General features: G+C 41.6%; 1 protein-coding gene across 2 annotated transcripts in view; it reads left to right on the top strand.

Moving 5' to 3' along the window:
* LOC126469924 (uncharacterized) overlaps positions 1–15,651 on the top strand; it is a 573,978-nt gene that overhangs the window by 251,375 nt on the left and 306,952 nt on the right. For both annotated transcript variants that reach the window (XM_050097321.1, XM_050097320.1), the window contains exon 2: positions 34–143. In XM_050097321.1, coding sequence (XP_049953278.1) covers positions 34–143 — 110 coding nt within the window. The remainder of the gene's footprint in view (positions 1–33; positions 144–15,651) is intronic.

The raw sequence follows: 15,651 nt of genomic DNA, 5'->3' as shown, positions 1-15,651 counted from the left end.
TGTTGGTGCCAATGCTTTCTCTTCTTGTTACAGGGAAGTGTACAGCGTCTGGTATGGTCGCGTTGGCTCGACAAACCATGTTCCTTCAGAAAAAGTTCAGCAACTTTTTAACGATATGCAGCTATATCCTTCAAAATCGCAAGGTAAGTTTAGCGTCTCATGAACTTCTCTAAAAACTACTGCTAAACGTATTTATAACGTAATTTCAGTATTCTCACATTAAAAAATATTCAGTACAAGTAAGTTGGTGATAAAAAAAATGCTTTTCACGCTGCACAATTTCATCCTATATTTCTAGAGCGATATTTGCACCTTTCGCAAAGACCCCTGATTTTTTCCTCAGAAGATGACCTGATACCAGCATACGTGCTTAGCGTTACAGTTTCCAACAGCGTATTTCATCCGCGTATATCCATTCAACGGATTATTTAAGGCCGGGTCTAAATGTGTCGTCTTGTTTCTCATACACCCGTTGATCGGGGAAATTTGGATTATTTTGTTTGGTTAAACTTCTGAGTTACAGTTATTCATACAGTATGTAGCCGTTACGAATGCAACAAATAAAGAACAAAAAGTTTCGGAATTGATTGCGGTGGACGAAATTTCAGCTTCGTAACTGGTATCAGCAGGCCCGGCCTGAGGGCCGTTGTTATCAAACAACGCTATGTAAACAGCGCTTCTTTGCTTTGTGTGATAATTTGCTTTTAAGGCTATTCGTAGTTAGCCCTGGTTTTTCAAATGAGAAGTTGAATTTTATGTTGACATCTTACAGGAGATCATTTTAGATTGATTTTGATGATCTGCTGCTTTTCTTTTTTCAATATACGATGCATGTGGATAGCAACATTTATTTAGAGAGATACAAATAAATCGTCAGTTTATCGTAACAAGACCTCGGAGCTCTGAATTCAGAGAAATTTTATTCCACCTATGTGAATAGCTTTTCGGGGGGGAAAGCTATTAAGATTCTCGCGAGGGTTGACAAGGCCTAGCACATAAAACTGCGAAGTCTTCTTACACTAAATGTCATTTATTCACGCGGCGAATTTACATTCCCCTGCAAAACCGATCAGTATGTTGTTGGTCTGTATTACTCCTTAGGAAGGAAAGATCCAGTTACCATCGCAGTAAATGATTACTTACTTCGCTGCTGATACCACCTTTCCGCTTGGGTGCTGAACCCACCCACTCTGTGGCTCAGCGGGCATGAACACAGTGGAGAAACAAATGCGCCAGAGAACGAAATTTGCTTTTGGAAGTAGCCCGACAAAAACCAGAATACTGGCACACGAACCCTGTTAGAGTAAAGGCAACAGACGATATAGCAGCGCAAAGTTCAGTTTTGTTTTACGAAGAAGTTGATGCTGCTACTTCATAAACAGTGTAAGCGCTCTTCCGGCTCAGAGATGGTCGTAGTTAGTGATTTCCTATCACCGCTGGTAAGATAGGAAACTGTTCTTGACAAAACCCCATGTAGGGTGTATTACTTATAGGGCGTGGGACTGTGCACCAGGCTAATTTCGAAAATAAAGCCGTGCACTTAACCCGCCTACGTGTAACGAAACTAACAGCGATCAGGAAAGTCCAGTTATAATATCTGTGCGAGACTTGAAGTGTGTGACAAAATTAACTTTCCCGTCAAGCGTAAGGTACCTAGTACAGTAAGATTTGTGAATGCAAAGTTAAATCCGCCCAATAGAAATTTTGAAGACAGATAACCCATGTTTCCAGAATGAAATTTTCACTCTGCAGCGGACATTGCGCTGATTCGAAAGTTCCTGTCAAATTAAAACTGCGTGCCAGACCGAGAGTCGAACTCGGGACCTTTATCTTTCGCGGGCAAGTGCTCTACAAACTGAGCTACCCAAGCACGACTCACAACCCGTTCTCTCAGCTTTACTTCCGCCAGTACCTCGTCTCCTACCTTCCAAACTTCACAGAAGCTCTCTTGCTTCTCAAACTTGCAGGAAGTTTGCAAGGTAGGAGACGAGGTACTGGCGGAAGTAAAGCTGAGAGAACGGGCTGTGAGTCGTGCTTGGGTAGCTCAGTTGATGCGGGCACGGTAGCTCAGCCCGTTCGGTCAGAGCGCTAGCTACCCTCTGTAACAAAAAAAGAGTGAATGGATCAACGAAGAACCTGATTGGGTGTAATCGGATGTCCGCCCCGAACAAATTGGACGAACAATGTAGAAAAAAATGAAATCAACAAAAAAGTTACTAGAGCACTTACCCGCGAAAGGTAAAGGTCCCGAGTTCGAGTCTCGGTCCGACACACCGTTTCAATCTGCCAGGAAGTTACAGGTAACCAATGTTTATGGAAATATGACTGAAGCTTCAGTTAAAAAGATTGTGCAACATGTTTAATGGCGGACGAACGAATACTTAAGAGAATGATCGGTCCGACCTTCAGTTGTGACAACTCAAATCGAGGATTGAAGAAAAAATTATGCAGGACAGACATTTGATTACTGACGGACTAAGTATGCGCTTTCCTGAAATTCTTCATCAAGTTGTAGTGATCCAGGTGGGTTTCTCGACTTTTGACCGAAGAATGTAACAAAACGCCAAATGGCAGCTGCAGTGACTTGACTTCTCTCACTCGGTACGACAATTTTATAAAGTACTTTGCTTACTGGTGAGAAGGGGACACAAATGCAGACCCTTCACGAACTGCGGCGCGGGTTGTGCGTCTTCACGATAACGCTCACACACATTCTGCTGCGTTGACGTAAGATTTGCTTCGGCAGTTGCAGGTTTTCAAGGTCTACCTTATAGTGACTGTCATTTTTTCCCAGTTCTTTGTGAGTGGAAAGTACTACGGAAAGGACAACGAAATGGAAGAGGACTGTGGTGATTGGTTCAAATAGTTCGCAGTTATGTATGCATATTGCATACCTGTTGGAAAAAACAATTTTCTTTCATTAACTCTAATGAAAATGAAAATGGCTGGGCCAACAAACATTATTTATTTGTGCTTCTTTCGTTACTTCGCGTTAGAACAGTTCCATATTTAAAGTTGAATAACTATTACGATTTTTTGTTGTATTGATTTATGTTTATTTCAAACCAGTTTTCAACATATTAAGCCCTCTCCAGGAAACAACTGACTAGCTTCTGAAAAGGACACTATTTGTTAGGTAACCACACATTATAAGCAAAGATACACTCCTCGCATGGAGTGTTGGGCATAAGCCTTGTTTCTTAACGTTGAAATCATAATTTACATAGTGGACTATGTTAAGTACGATAAATTATTGAACTACACAATATTACAGGTTAAACGGTTATAACGCTAAATTTTGCGAGGTCCTGACATAGACTGAGAAACTGTTAAACTGAGCACATTTTATGTTCTGCAACAAACATGACAACTATGGTATCGCAACCATATAACCTGTAATACTCTAAGATTCTGTATTTTAGATTTTTGTGTGTGTAATACTGTCCATCGCCTAGTTTGCTTTACGGTGTTCGGCGCACAATATAAATGAAGAGTGCTCAGTTAAACAGTTTCTCATTATCAAGACTTCACAAAATTCAGCATTAGAAACCGTGTAACCTGTAATATTGTGTAGTTTATTTGTTGCACTTAACAACATTGATCAGTGTGTAAATTGTAATTTCAACGTAACTGATAAAAGTTCGATGCACAACACTCTATGCAAGTGGAGTGTATCTTTGCTTGTAATGTGTGAGTACTTACAAACTAGTGTCCCTGTTAGAAGCTAGTCGGTCGTTTCCTAAGCTGGCCTAAGAAATTTTGCAAATTTGTGGTAATATCTGATGGGACCAAACTGCTTAGGTCTTCGGTCCCTAAGCGTACACACTACTTAATTTAACTTAAACGAACTTACGCTACCGACAACACAAATACAAACACCAATGCCCGAGGGAGGACTCGAACCTCCGACCGGGGGACCGTGCGGACCGTGAGAAGCCGCATAAGGCCGCGCGGCTGGCCTAATAAGTCAAAAACTAGACCGAAAAACGAAAATCAGCAACGGTGTACTTGTTATTCAACCTTAAACTTAATTTACTTACGGAATGGCCCTCGTAATTTCGAGGGAGTAAGGATGTGACCAAAGAGGGTTCGTTAAGTCACTCAACTTCGCGATTCACGGCTGGGCTTCCGTACAGCACTTGCAATGTCCAACAACACACACACACACACACACACACACACACACACACACACACACACACTTGGGTGGGTATATTCTGAAAATGTTTCATTCAAACAACTCAGCTACACTTCACTTTTCTACGTGTCGATTTTGTAGTCACCATGACAGACTATTGGTAGACAATTATTGAAGTTTTAGCCTCGTATATTTCGCACAGTACTTGCTCGATGTTCCATCTGTAGTACCAAATTAGTACTCTCTGTGAATAAATTTCGAACTATATTTCGTGCTGCTATTGGCCAGGCAGTATCGTAAGAGTGTTCTTCTAGTAACTGGCTTTCTGTTTACTATTAATTATTAGAGTACACTTTCCTGAAATAAATCGCACGCTTTTACGCTATTGAAACCACGTTAAAATCATAGTTCCACATAACAGTAACGCCACAGTGCTTGCATACTCCGGCCGTCCAACTGCACGACATACACGCAGACATTCCTCGGCCCGAACAGCTGGAGCGTAATTGACAACACGGCTAAAAACGCGTCGACATGGCACTCAGTGTGCTCGCATAACTAGAAATGTCCAAAGATACGGCTTACAACAGCAGACTATGCAGCTTTGACTACCTATAGAGACACTAACCGGCCTAAATTTTTAGTCGGCAAACCACCGTGCAATGTGTAGGTGACGATACGTCGTTGTCCCACTTAGTCTCTTACGGTATGCAGCTATCTGCGTGAGTCAGAATTTCTGTAGGTTATACGTAGTCCGTGATTCGGCGTCTCGTGACTTTCCAGTTGGGGCCGCGGTCGGAATCAGACGTCACACAGGATGAGGCAGCAGGCTCTTCAACCAACTGCGCGAGGCAGTGCCCGCGATTTGTGACTGCAACGGCAGCTGTCCGCTGTATCTGGCTCGAGCGTTTAAAATTCTTAGATTATCCCCATTAAATCGCACATATCCTCCCTTGTCCATATTCTAGTCGGGTCGTTCTGTTTGTAGTGTATATATGAAGTTCCTCGTCAAGTCACTAAGGACTTCAGCTTATAAAAAGTGCGATGCAAATTTACTGTATTCTTCCACGTCAGATAAAAATGGTTTCATCATTCTCACTTTTTTTAAAGAATCGTAAAGTCATTCTTACTTCGAAACACGTGCATATATTTATACTGAACTGGGATTGAATCTGGCAGTGATACAGAAAGCAGTCTCGCAATTCTTTGGTCCATGTTTCTTGGCATGTCGAAGAATTCGAACTAATTAACTTCTGAGAGACAGCGCACTTGCGTCTAGGGTAGGCAGCGCAAAAGCACATTCTTTACACTTTTCAATTTTTCACTTGTGCTTTTCTGGTTACAAGACAGTGAAAATTGTATCCAATATACCTAGGATCGTACTTCAATATGTCATACAAATAAGTTTGAAGTTAGGAAATCGTGTAAAGTTATATTTAACAATATGTTAAAAATAGCGAAATTTACTCGAGGCCTGAGGCAATCATCCTATTTGTGTGGAATTCTGCCCCATAACAAAAGAAGTTATTGTAACGGACCAAAGGAGACTTAGAGTATTTGACAGGTACTGCCATTATTAACTTCTGTGGTGTTTTATTGTATCAAAATCACTACCATCACGATTGTCTAAATCACCGTGCTCGTACAAGACATCGATACACGACAGTAACTTACCATTAATTTAAAAACAAAACATTTTAATACAAGGGAACACATTGTACAATTGTTGTTTGGCCTTTTCTTGTCACATTTCTATACAGTGTTCCCAGTACAGTCTGTTTTCCTGTTTTGTCTTCATTCTAGAATCGATGGGGTGGAAAATTAATAGAAAACTTTGAAAACAAAGCTATGGTTGTGAAACGTGACAAAGGGAAGTCAGCCATTGTTCTGTATGTATATGAATGTATCCACAATATCTTTGTATTTCATGTACATTTTCATAAAATCAAATTCAGAGTGACCTCACACTCCAATTTCAAGCCCATGGTAAGGAAATCACTGAAATCTTCTGATTTCGTGTTTTCTAACTCTCATGACGTAAAGTGCTTTCTTATGAACCTATCAGCACCAAAGATACATTCACAACGAAAGATTCAGAAGTCTATTTCTCCTGTGTGTTCCAGAGTTAGCTCAAGAATACCTGCATATTTTAGTGGTAGGAAGCTAAAAGAAGTAATCAGCAATTTTTATATTCATGAAAAGAACTTCTCAATTGAGAATCTCTGTGATCCTACTGAAGATACCAAAGATGTACTAGCACTAGACAGTGCCAGATATGCCGCAGTGGACGTAGTAAACTGTTACACCAATTATTTGTGACAGAAACGAGATAATTGAAAACAACCTATTAAACACACAGTTATCCGAGGCTGAGATACATGAACTCCTTGAACTGTTAGGCCTAATCATGTCACATAATTATGTTGATGACGATTATCCTGCATGATGGTACAACTGAAGAGATTGAAAACCTTCCAGCAGTATACACAACAACATTAACTTCACTGTAGAACATGTAATAGATACAGGAAGCAATTTTCTTGAGCTTACATTTTATAATATAAACAACAAACATTCCTTTTAAATTTACCAAAAATCCTCCACGAGAGATATTGTCATAAGAAACTCCTCCTGTCACCCAGTGCAACACAAAAGGGCGTTCTTCAGATTTTCACTTAATAATATACACAAAGCCCCACTCAGTTGTCTTAAAGAACAAAGAAATCGACATTACCAAAGGAATTGCGCACAAGAATGATTACAACCCGAATATAACTGATAAACTTCACAACAAACTCAAAAAGAAACGATACACACCACCTACATCAAATTCTCAAGAACACAAACATATATATGCTCGTATCCCTTTTATAGGAAAAGTTTCGTAGCAGGTAGCTAACCTTTTTCGTAACAGTGATATTCAGGTATCTTCCAGCACTAACAAAAAGCTACATCAGCACATCATTCATTGCAACAAGATAAATAAGTGTCTCAGCAAATCAGGTATCTATAAGCTTTTATGTGACAATTGCTCACAGTTCTACATAAACCAGACAGAAAGAAGTTTCACTATAAGATACTGGGAACACATGGATGCCTTCCAGCTAAATAATTTTGGTAGATCCACTTTCGGAGCACTTACGAAAGACAATTACCACTTCGCTACAGCCATTAAAGACAACCTGCAGATACTACACAGTCAACAAAGGAAAGAAAATGAGTCTTCTTCAAGAGCTCGAAATTTATATTCATGGCTCCAAATCACTTCACGTAATTCTCAATGAACAAGATAATTTCTACACATCTTTACTGAAATACTTTAAAAACCAAAAACTTGAACTCATTTCACCTTCAAAAGCAGCAATGCTTTGGAGGAAAAAAGACAAATTTAAACTTGCATAATTTTCCAGCAACTATACTGTATTTTATAAATGATAGTGTGGGGTTTCACAATGTAACAATTTCATTCACATAATTTGTAATATCTGTTATGTATCTAGCATCTCTGTATTTCTTTGATCTAAGCTGTTTGACGATAATCTGTTTTCCAATGTAAGCACCCTCTATGTTGTGAGCTCGTGTTATTCTGAAGTTAGTTACATCTTAAGTGCCACTACTGTATCAAAGACATAATATGGAAGCACAAAAAAAAAACGAAATATTTTTTGTAAAAGAACGTGATAAATGTAATACGAAAACGATAGGGATACATCAGCTACATGTAAGTACTGTAATATTTCACAACACGTGTCGCTTATCCACTCCCACATGTTTCAAAAAATTTGTGTCCATGTAATCATCACAGTATTTGTTTTTGATTTAAATACGGAATTTGGAAACATGTTCATGAACATAAACCACCTGAAGAGGGGCTAAAGCTCGAAACCGTGTGTTAAATAGAATCACTTACTGTGAGTGGAAGCGGTTATTATTCTACAACCTATTTACATTACAAAGTTGCTAAAAAAAGGTTCCATTTGTACTTCATTGAACCCCATTGTACTTCAGATACAGATTTTCTCCAGTTACCTCCAACTTAAATTATGACGAGCGATAAATGAGCGAACCCAGTCTTCCCTGCCACTTGGGTTTCTATATTAAACGGGTGGTTTGCATAGTTAACTTCGCCTAATTAATATGCTAAACGTCGGAAGTGTTTAAACGTAAGACCTTAGAACATAGAATCCACATAGATACAGGGCTCCGCGAATTCAGTTTCCTCGGTCTCAGAAAATATTTATATGTTGCGGAGACACTACGTCCAAGCCTTTTAGCTGCATTTTTTCTAATGGAAGATACATTGTTTATTAGCTTCTTAGCCCCCTGTATCGTTTTAGCAAACAACGGCACGTGAAGGAAGTTTTCTCTCGTAGTTCGTGTAAGATGAAGGTTGAACTAATCTGGTTAATACAGAATCCGTTCGATGTGAAATAGTGAAGTAAAAATTACGATCCGTTAAGTATGTTAAATAAACCTACGCCTACAGTTTTTAAACCGAAGAAAGAAAAGCCAAACCTTTCGGGCCCAAAGGTACGCATGCGGACATGGGTCTTCACTTGTGGCACTGATTTCTAAACTTCGGCTAGCAGCTGCCGTATATAGCAACTTGTTATGCTGTCAACTAAGCTTAAAGCGTGAGTTAGGTTATGTACTTACATACGAGGTATTGGTATTTCTTCGGGATTTTGTTATAACCCACAGACAGCCGTCGATTACATGGTAAATACTTCGGTCCTTGGTTCCAAAAAAACTAATTCGTCAAATACCTCGAAAGCTTCAGAGTGGAAACCTCTAACACAACAGAGCTGACTGACTCTTCCACCGTTGCCGGCCAGTGTGGCCGAGCGGTTCTAGGCGCTACAGTCTGGAACCCCGCGACCGCTACGGTCGAAGATTCGAATCCTGCCTTGGGCGTGGATGTTTGTGATGTCCTTAGGTTAGCTAGGTTTAAGTAGTTCTAAGTTCTAGGGGATTGACGACCTTAGACGTTAAGTCCCATAGTGCTCAGAGCCATTTCTTCCACCATTAGAGCTCCCAACTGAAGATGCAGAGCTGCCGCACTACAAGTAAAAACAGCAGATCCGAATGTTCGCCCCGTGCGCACCATTGCTTCCGCTTATTCTGGATAACATCGAATATTACAGGACATACTTCTGTTACATTAATAAGAAAGACCGCAAACCTTTTAGAAAACGCGAAGGTGAAAAGAACACTTTTTATACGCCTACACATCATTTCCTTGCTGTGTACCTGTATTCATTACATTACTCTGAACTTAGGGATCTTACGGGCACGTATAGTAAGTTGCTATCTTTACTTGAGTTCTCACGAAACCGTGTTAGGTAACTTTCGAGAATGTGGACTGGAAGAAGCCTGTACCACAGACCTTCATCTCACGAGAATAAGGACCGGTCATTTCTCCCCCGCTCAGTACGCTAATGGAATGGTAAAGAATATCTGTAATGTTGATACCGTGAGTCCTCGGCCATACACTGTACAGCGACTTAAGGGAGTATAGATCTAAGTGCGTAACAGATGAAAGCTGGGTGTGGGTCGGTTTATTCGAAAGGTGTTGTAAAGCAATGTGCGGTTATCGAGAATGAGGCCGGCGGCGGACACCTCTGTGACGAGGTCTGGTCGTCGCCTTGACCGGCTTCTGCGAGGCCGATCCGCTGCTGTCAGAGGTTATCTGGCCTGCAGAACAGCTGCTTTATCCTAACACAGTCTTGGCTGAACCTAATAGCGAGTTCGGGAAAGCTTCGAATTCCTTACGTTCTCGTATTAAGTCGATACGAAATTTGAGAGTCGAGCCACTTCACGAAGGAAATCATTATGGTTACTTTGTGTACCAGTTTCCTTTCTTTCAAAGTAAGCTGGTGGAAAAACACCAATTTAGCAAACGTACAACCACTCGCTTGACGAAAGATCTGTATCTTCAGAATGGAAAGTTATACACATCACACTAATACACAAGAAAGGAAATAGAAGTAATGCAGGGTATCTCAGGGGCAGTGGCCAGTATTCAGGAATACGACAGGAACGAACATTCAGAGCAAAAAGTCTAGTAAACATGGGCACCAGGGAATCTGGTTTATCCCATATTTCTATACTTTCAGGAGGCTTTTGACAGCATTCCTCTCGAGCGGATTCTAATCAGATTGCGTGCCTCGGAGTATCGTCTCAGTAGTTGTGCCACTGGATTCGCAAATTCCTGTCACAAACATCACATTTCGTAGAAAGCGGTGAGAAGTAATTAATTGAAAGGAAAATTATATCTGAGCTCCCCCAAGGAAGCGTTATAGCCATTCTGCTGTTGTTAGTCTCCTGAACAATATATGTAGAGTATCTGAGCAGCCATCTTAGACAGTTTTCATATGAAACTGTCGCTTAAATCAAGTAAAGTTATTAGAAGATAAAACGAATTACAAAATGACGTAGTGAAGATATCGGCATACTGTGAAAAATGCTAGTCATGGAGGTTATAGAAAAAGTTCAAAATAGGACAGCACGCATTTTATTTCAAAGAAGTAGGAGAGCATGTGTCCCGGATGTGACGAGCTGGGCTGTCATTAAAACAAAGGCGTTTTTCGTTGCGGCGACACCTTTTCACGAAATTTCAATCACCAACATTCTCCTCCGAATACCAAGTGCTGCCACCTACGTAGGGAGAAACGACCCCTACGAAATTAAATCTGAACGGGCACGGTAAACTTTAGGTGTTAATTTTCCCCACGTGCTAAGGGAGGAGGGGGGGGGGGGGGAGGAATGGGGTACCACTTGGCGCGTTATCATGTAGACAAACGTAGATGTGGGATGAACAGCCAGATGAACGTCGATCTTTCTTCAATCGTCGGATAGGCACCAGACATTGAATTAGAAATTAAATACGAAGAAGCGACAAGTAACTTCTAGGCAGATTAAAACTGTGTGCCGGGCTGAGACTCGAACGCGGTACCTTTACCTTTCGTGGACAAGTGTTCTACCGACTGAGCTACCCGAGCACGATTCACCACCTATCCTCCCAGCTCTAATTCCGCCAGTACTCCCTCTCCTACCTTCCAAACTTCACAGCTCTCCTGGAAGAAAGGCGTGATAGTTCTAAAAGTTTCGGAGGAGAGCTTCTGAGAAGTCTGGAAGGTAGGAGAGGACGAACTGGCGGAAGGAGAGCTTTGCTCGGGTAGCTTGGTCGTTACATACCTACATACATACAGGGTGTTTCAAAAATGACCGGTATATTTGAAACGGCAATAAAAACTAAACGAGCAGCGATAGAAATACACCGTTTGTTGCAATATGCTTGGGACAACAGTACATTTTCAGGCTGACAAACTTTCGAAATTACAGTAGTTACAATTTTCAACAACAGATGGCGCTGCAAGTGATGTGAAAGATATAGAAGACAACGCAGTCTGTGGGTGCACCATTCTGTACGTCGTCTTTCTGCTGTAAGCGTGTGCTGTTCACAACGTGCAAGTGTGCTGTAGACAACATGGTTTATTCCTTAGAACAGAGGATTTTTCTGGTGTTGGAATTCCACCGCCTAGAACACAGTGTTGTTGCAACAAGACGAAGTTTTCAACGGAGGTTTAATGTAACCAAAGGACCGAAAAGCGATACAATAAAGGATCTGTTTGAAAAATTTCAACGGACTGGGAACGTGGCGGATGAACGTGCTGGAAAGGTAGGGCCGGACCGCGTACGGCAACCACAGAGGGCAACGCGCAGCTAGTGATCCAACAGCGGCCTCGGGTTTCCGTTCGCCGTGTTGCAGCTGCGGTCCAAATGACGCCAACGTCCACGTATCGTCTCATGCGCCAGAGTTTACACCTCTATCCATACAAAATTCAAACGCGGCAACCCCTCAGCGCCGCTACCATTGCTGCATGAGAGACATTCGCTAACGATATAGTGCACAGGATTGATGACGGCGATATGCATGTGGGCAGCATTTGGTTTACTGACGAAGCTTATTTTTACCTGGACGGCTTCGTCAATAAACAGAACTGGCGCATATGGGGAACCGAAAAGCCCCATGTTGCAGTCCCATCGTCCCTGCATCCTCAAAAAGTACTGGTCTGGGCCGCCATTTCTTCCAAAGGAATCATTGGCCCATTTTTCAGATCCGAAACGATTACTGCATCACGCTATCTGGACATTCTTCGTGAATTTGTGGCGGTACAAACTGCCTTAGACGACACTGCGAACACCTCGTGGTTTATGCAAGATGGTGCCCGGCGACATCGCACGGCCGACGTCTTTAATTTCCTGAATGAATATTTCGATGATCGTGTAACTGCTTTAGGCTATCCGAAATATACAGGAGGCGGCGTGGATTGGCCTCCCTATTCGCCAGACATGAACCCCTGTGACTTTCTGTGGGGACACTTGAAAGACCAGGTGTACCGCCAGAATCCAGAAACAATTGAACAGCTGAAGCAGTACATCTCATCTGCATGTGAAGCCATTCCGCCAGACACGTTGTCAAAGGTTTCGGGTAATTTCATTCAGAGACTACGCCATATTATTGCTACGCATGGTGGATATGTGAAAAATATCGCACTATAGTGTTTCCCAGACCGCAGCGCCATCTGTTGTTGAAAATTGTAACTACTGTAATTTCGAAAGTTTGTCTGCCTGAAAATGTACTGTTGTCCCAAGCATATTGCAACAAACGGTGTATTTCTATCGCTGCTCGTTTAGTTTTTATTGCCGTTTCAAATATACCGGTCATTTTTGAAACACCCTGTACATACATACATACATACATACATACACACACACACACACACACACACACACACACACACATACATACATACATACATACATACATACATACATCCTTGTTCCATAGATCATGAATACGACATTCCGTAATGATGTGGAACGTGTCACTGTAACAAGTTTTCTTCACACGAAATAATTAATATATATGTATTTTTCAGTTATTACTTTATATCTAAGAATTCATCTATTGAGTAGGAGTTATCATTAAGAAATTCTTTTAATTTGCCCCCGAAACGGAGTTTTAATCTCTCACCAAGTTTCGTCCCGGCGGATACTCCGCTGCAGAGTAAAATTTTCGTCTTGGAAGTGACAAGGACCATCAATATAGCATCAAAACTTCATTAATTCTCAGTTCGGCGAAAAAGTTCCTTCTATTTTGCACTTCGGTATCCAAATACGTTAACTTTTCAGGAAACTTTGATGAATTTGAGTTAAAGGTCGCCTTGAGTGAGCACCTCAACTGAGCAGAAAATAATGTCCTCACGTGCAACAAGACTGTCCTTCTAAAGTTAGATTTGTACACTGTGATACGTACACGCGATCTGCCGAACCTCCATTATTGTAATGTCATCAGACACGGCACGAGGAGTGAAAGCTCTTTACAGCCAGCACGAGCTATAAATTATTGTGTCCGTTATATGAGCAACATTCGTCTAGTTGACCATACACCCTCATACACCCAGTATGGACTGTTGCGGCCAGACTGTGCGTGTGCCCTCCCCCTCTCCTGCCCCCCCCCCTCCACACACTCTTTTCTGAAGTCCATTGTCCTCAGTTGAAATCTACCCATAATAATTTGCCTTTGTTGTTCTACTTTCCATGAACTAATATAAAAGCTGCTTTTTCTGCTGCAAACATATTGCTTTTCAGTATGTATGTTGTAGTTAATTCAAAGTGTCGCATCCCATATTAAATGTAAGTCTCCTCAGAAAATTCGTGTCCTATTATTATGAACATTATAAAAATGCTGTATATAGAATGCCTGGTTATACAGGGTGTAAATTCGCTAAAACTAAAACTCTCCCTCGCTCCCCATAGGGTGGGGTTTGAGAGAGAGGAATTAGTTTTACAAAAGTTGACGCAAATATTAATTTTTCCGCAGATTCGGACAGCTTTGTTTCGTGGTCATGAGGCCACACAACTTTTAATTATCAAACAAATCATCTGACTAGCTAACCAACTAACCAAACATCCTGCTTACTAACGAGTAAACTCATTAATTACACAACTGACTCACGAACCTAATTTTTTATTAGATTCGGAGTAATCACTCTTGTTGTCGAAAAGTGTCACAACTGGGGTGCTTGCTTAATTTGAGTCTTTTGGTTTCGGGTGGAAAAACGTAGAAAAACGACATTCATAAAGTTACTGACTTAAATCACATTGTTCACACCTTTATTTTATTTCGGAATATCGCGGCGGTTGCGTCGTTTAGAAAAATGTTCAAATGTGTGTGAATTTCTAAGGGACCGAACTGCTGAGGTCATCGGTCCCTAGTCCTACACACTACTTAAACTAACTTACGCTAAGGAAAAACACACACACAAACACACACACACACACACACACACACACAAAATGCCCGAGGGAGGACTCGAACCTCCGGCGGGAGGGGCCGCGCAGTCCGTGACATGGCGCCCTCAGACCGTTCGGACATTCCGCTCGGCTACGTCGTTTGCATTTTTAGAATAATGTACGATAATAAATATCCCACTCAGCACTGATCGATGATCGATGCTCTTATCGAGCCCTTGCTGATGAGCGCCGTAATGTTTCGGAGTGCCGCCGATAGGCAGCGCAGGGACGAGAAAGTAGCCCTTTCTCGTAAAAAAGACTGGGCTTTAGAAATTACAGGTATTAATGTCATAAACGCGCTGTATCTTTTACCCGTCTGAGCATTCAGACAGCAATACATCATCGTCTATAACGGTTGTCTTTCGGGCGAATTATGTTTGATTACCTTATGTGACTGCATTCGCGGCTTTTGCCCGCTACCAGTCGCGTTTGACGCAGAGTTAGTGTTGCTAGGTGGAATTTCGCCGAGCGGGCCGCTTCTCGCTCACAGAAATTTTAACCCTGCCTTTCTCGACGCCCCTTACCTTTCCACTCTGGAGATTAATAGGTGGCATATCTCATTATGAATTATCTTTCTGTGGAAGAAAAAACTGAGAGTGTACATTTATGGAGAAAGTGGGAGAAAATTTTGATGATGCAGTCGCGCATTATGCGCCAAGTACGATCACGCTCCTCTTTTGTTAGAGTTATTAAACAATTTACTGCGGAATGTAGCGTGAACCAGAAAAAAAAGAACCCGTGCAGCTATTGTTTGTGGAGAAAACAAGCAAGTAGCAGTCCTGGCTGTTGTGGCTCATAATCCACGTGCGAGCACAAGAGAAATATCAAGGCAATCAAGAATGTCACACATGAGTGTTTGGAAAATCCTGACACTCCACACATTTCATCCATACCATGTATCCATGCATCAGAAACTACATGGCGATGACTTCCAAACCCATCTAACGTTTTGTCACTGGGAAGTTCAGCGGATGCAAACAGAAAGAGTACTTTTCTTCGATAAGGCAACATTCACAAACCACGGCGAAGGTAATCACCATAACATGCATTACTGGAGTGAACAGAACCCACACTGGATTCGAGAAGTCGACAGTCAGCGACCTTGGTCAGTTAATGTTTAGTGTGGTGACATGTTAGTCTGAAGAGATATC

Source organism: Schistocerca serialis, chromosome 3, assembly GCF_023864345.2.
Source record: "Schistocerca serialis cubense isolate TAMUIC-IGC-003099 chromosome 3, iqSchSeri2.2, whole genome shotgun sequence".
In the NCBI taxonomy this organism is placed as follows: domain Eukaryota; kingdom Metazoa; phylum Arthropoda; class Insecta; order Orthoptera; family Acrididae; genus Schistocerca; species Schistocerca serialis.
Note: the sequence above shows the minus strand (reverse complement) of the source record. Positions and strands in the feature narration are given on the sequence as shown.